The 4197-nt window shown below is 33.5% G+C and overlaps 1 protein-coding gene across 1 annotated transcript in view; it reads left to right on the top strand.

The window, feature by feature from the left end:
* Positions 1-4197, top strand: part of LOC106878514 (PDZ domain-containing protein 8) — a 161499-nt gene that overhangs the window by 51175 nt on the left and 106127 nt on the right. Inside the window, exons 13-14 of the mRNA XM_052973683.1 lie at positions 94-266; positions 2305-2543. Of these exons, the coding sequence (XP_052829643.1) occupies positions 94-266; positions 2305-2543 (412 nt within the window). The remainder of the gene's footprint in view (positions 1-93; positions 267-2304; positions 2544-4197) is intronic.

Genomic DNA, 4197 nt, shown 5'->3' with positions numbered 1-4197 from the left:
ATATATATATATATATATATATATATATATAACCCATGCTAGCATGAAAACGGATGTTAAACGATATATATTCTTATATTTTGTTTCATTCAGAGAGGGGCCAAGAAACAGAGCCATTCCTGATGAACCCTGGAAACCAATGACAACACAACAATCTGAGAATCAGAAAAACAAAGTCCAAGATGAAAAAGACATTCCATCAAGAACTGGTGGTTTACTGAGTAAATTCCGAAAAGATTCTGCACCAACTGGAAAGAAAAATCTGGGTAATTTTCAATTTAGTTTTAAAAAAAATAGAATTATTTATTTCTCCTTTAAATTATCATTTTTTAATGATAAATGTAAATTTAAAAAAATTATATTAAAAAAAAAATGCTTAATTACTTTGACTGAGGATCTGTGCTGGAAATTAGCAACTAGTGAAGACTTATTGTTTTTGTTCTTTAACCCCTGGTCAGCCTTGATCCACTTGATCTTATGATCAAATGCATTCCAGTTGTGACTATCCCATTTTTTAGTGTGTTCACAGCGACTTTTTCCATCATGTTATTTCCTTTTTAAGATTGTAGGGTCTGATTTGAGGGAGATATTGCAGCTACTTTTAGCAGGTTGAGTGACTGCATAGAGACTCCTTCATATTCCACACAATTTACCATTTATTTATTTGTTTATTTATTATTTTTTTGTGTTATTGCTGTTATTGTTATTTACCCATTTTGATACCTGAAGATGTTCCTTGGGTGTATTGGGCTACCATATTTAAAATCCAGGAATTAACCAAAATAGATTCAAACAGTTCCAAGGAATCTTAGATCTCTGTGCAGCACATTTTGCATTTCTGAAATGCAGAATTTCTGTCTCTTCATTCTTCTGTTGCAACACTTTATCTTCTACCTTGCATGGGATTTGTCTATTGAAGGCCATGGGTTTAATACTGAATATAAATGCATAATCCAACGTGTATCATATCTTTAAGACACAAATAACCTATTTGTTGTCATTTCCTACAACTCATGCCATTATATGCTGTAGATTAGGGGTTCTCAAACCATTTTTTACTTATGGACTCATTTAATTCATATTTTACTTGGGTGGATCCCCCATAACCTTTTGATGTTTAAAAGATCCTATTACATTTTTATAATCTAATATCATTAGGAATGGTATAAAAAATTGTTAAAACAGTTTGTATTTTGTAGATGTGTATCCAATTTATTGCAGATAAACTTTACTGGTCTGAAGCACAAAGTTTTCATAGACCCTGAAAAATTACTGCGGGCCCCCAATTTACTATTTTGCATCTGTAGACTCCCATAAAATCTTATATGGACTACCAGGGTCCGTATGAACCCTAGTTGTTTATCATATCTACCCAATTATCATCCTTGGTTAATGTAAATGTCTCATATCAGAAACTGAATCCATGAACAGAAATATTTAAACCATCATCTTTTAACACTGAATTGAAGACAAAATTTCATTTGTAGAGATTCCAAAATAGGGAGGAAAGGGGAGATAATTTGGAGAAGTAATACTTTTAGTTGCTGGTGAGAGAAGTATTGAGGAACAAAAATGACTCCATTTTATGACTCTGAATATTGGAGCATCCATAGTTTATGACCACACCACAACTAGAAAGGCAGTCTGCAAAATAATCACAGATTTGTAGACACTCTGGGTTTTGTTACAAAGTAGAACTTGTAAATGGAGGTGTTTCTGAAGCAAACCCCACCTCTCCAAAATGTGAAAAAGGAACAACCAAACCAATGTATGTATGGAATGAGAAAAAGGTTCAAGAATACAGGATTGCTTACACTGTGTAACACAATTTTTGTCCTAGAGTAGCAAGTGTTATTTCCTATATGCTTATCCATAGAAAGTATGAAAAATAGTTAATATTTCCTTCAAACTTTGCTTTTGTTACATTTCTTGAAACCCACCAAAGAATCCTTCTCAATACTGGCTATGATGCTCCCCCACTACACCTGCTCGTTATCAGAGATGCACATATTGTCAGCTGTTAAGGGACATGCTCAAGTATCACAAAAACAAAGTTTGAAGGGAATAGCAGTCATTTCCTTTGATTTCTAGATAAGAGCAAATAGGAAATAACATTCTCTGACCAAAGATAAAAAAAATAAAAGGATTTAAATTTTGATACAGTGTTATCTGTAGAATACAGAAGTAAAAAAGGAGACTTGTTGCAGTATTCATTCTAATTATAAAGATAATAATCTGAAAAAAAAAAAAAAAAAATTGAATCTTTAATAAAACTTATACATTTTTAAAATTTATATTTTACAGGCAGAAACAGCAGAACAAGTCCACCTCCTGAACATAAGTGTCTGATGGCACCAAACCACAGCCCCAAGATGCGACGGAAAAAATCCCTTCCTGAGACGCAGTCTTCTGTCGATGCCGATCCTAGTAAACTTCATGCCACAGCAGCTGGTCTGCCACGAACACGTTCTTCAACATCGTTGCAGGTGCTCCTCACCCAGAATGCCTCCCCTACACTGCAACCCCATGAAGTTATTGTTAAGGTATATTCACTGAAATTAAAAAAAAACAAAAAGAAAACACAATACATAGTGAGAATTTAGTAGGTTTTAAAATAATCATCATAACGTATATAGAAGCATTATCATATAGGAAATTTAGTCAGTTCAGTAACAACAAAAGAATAAGTATGAAAAATAATTTTAATATCTCAATGTTTTAATCTTAGAGATTTTTTTAAAATGGAAGTTAGAATAAAAAAAAAAATAGGGTTGGTGATGAATAAAAAAAATAAAATTGTTAATGAAATCATTTGAATTGTGAACGGGGCATAATGAGATGTTCTTGAAGGCTAGTATAATTAAACCCTGAGTTCATGCCAGCTCAGCTCAGTTTTGTTTTGGAGAATTAAAAGTTCTTCTACATATTTTCTGTTGGCTTTGAGAATCAATGTTCAGACTGAGCTATCGACTGACTTGAGTTAGCCTCGGATTTTCTTGACATGTTACGTGGTCTTTGTAAACAAAAGACTGATTCATACAACATTGTTTGTTTCCAGTTCTCTGCATAAACATGTCAGGGCTGCTTGTTGTTTGATAGACTCACAGATTATTACCTCGCTTGCAAACAAGTGGGGATTGGCTACATAAAAGGTATCTGGCTGTAGAAAACCTTTGCCCTAACATATTCTTGTCTGAACCATGCAAGTACTGAAAAGTAGGCATTAAAAAACAGGGATTATATATATATATATATAGCATGGAAAGCGGACGTTAAACGATATATATATATATATATATATATATGAATGTATATACACACACACATATATATATATGTACATATAGATATATGTATGTGTGTGTGTGTATATATACTTATACATTCATATCTATATGTATATATGTATCTAGATACTCATACATACTTATATACATAGATGCACATGTATATGTCTATGTATATATAAGTAAGAATGTGTGTGTGTAAATGTGTGTGTGTAAATGTGTGTGTGTAAATGTGTGTATATAGTAAGTACAGATGTATTGTGTGTCATTGTCAATGTATCTATTTATCTTAAAATCCATATCTACTTTATTCTCTTTTACTCTTTTACTTGTTTCAGTCATTTGACTGTGACCATGCTGGAGCACTGCCAGTAGTCGAGCAAATCAATCCCAGAGCTTATTCTTTGGAAGCCTTGTACTAATTCTATCACTCTCTTTTGCCGAGCCGCTAAGTTACAGGGACGATGATGATGACAATGATGATGACGATGATGATGACAATGATGATGACGATGATGATGACAATGATGATGATGGTGGTGATGATGATGATGCTGATGCTAGGTCACTACACATATGCCTCTTTCTGTATGTGTATGTTTATGTATGAATGTATGCATTATGTGTATTTGTAAACATGTAGTTATAGACATACTCTCAGTTCTTGTAAATATGGCACCTATGCTTTGTAGATATTGGTGAATAATGGTGGAAGTGGCAGTGCTCCCACCTCCCAACACAGTCTCTACCAATCCTAACATTCCACAGTTCCTTACCAAACCTTTTAACTTTCTCCTATGAACTTTCACTAAATAATTCATTGTTCTGACCGATCCTAGTGGCACTTCCCCTTCACCACCTCGCTGCAGTTGATTTTGTTATCATGTTTAAGTCCCTTTGTTTCCAGATC

Source organism: Octopus bimaculoides, chromosome 16, assembly GCF_001194135.2.
Source record: "Octopus bimaculoides isolate UCB-OBI-ISO-001 chromosome 16, ASM119413v2, whole genome shotgun sequence".
Lineage (NCBI taxonomy): Eukaryota > Metazoa > Mollusca > Cephalopoda > Octopoda > Octopodidae > Octopus > Octopus bimaculoides.
Note: the sequence above shows the minus strand (reverse complement) of the source record. Positions and strands in the feature narration are given on the sequence as shown.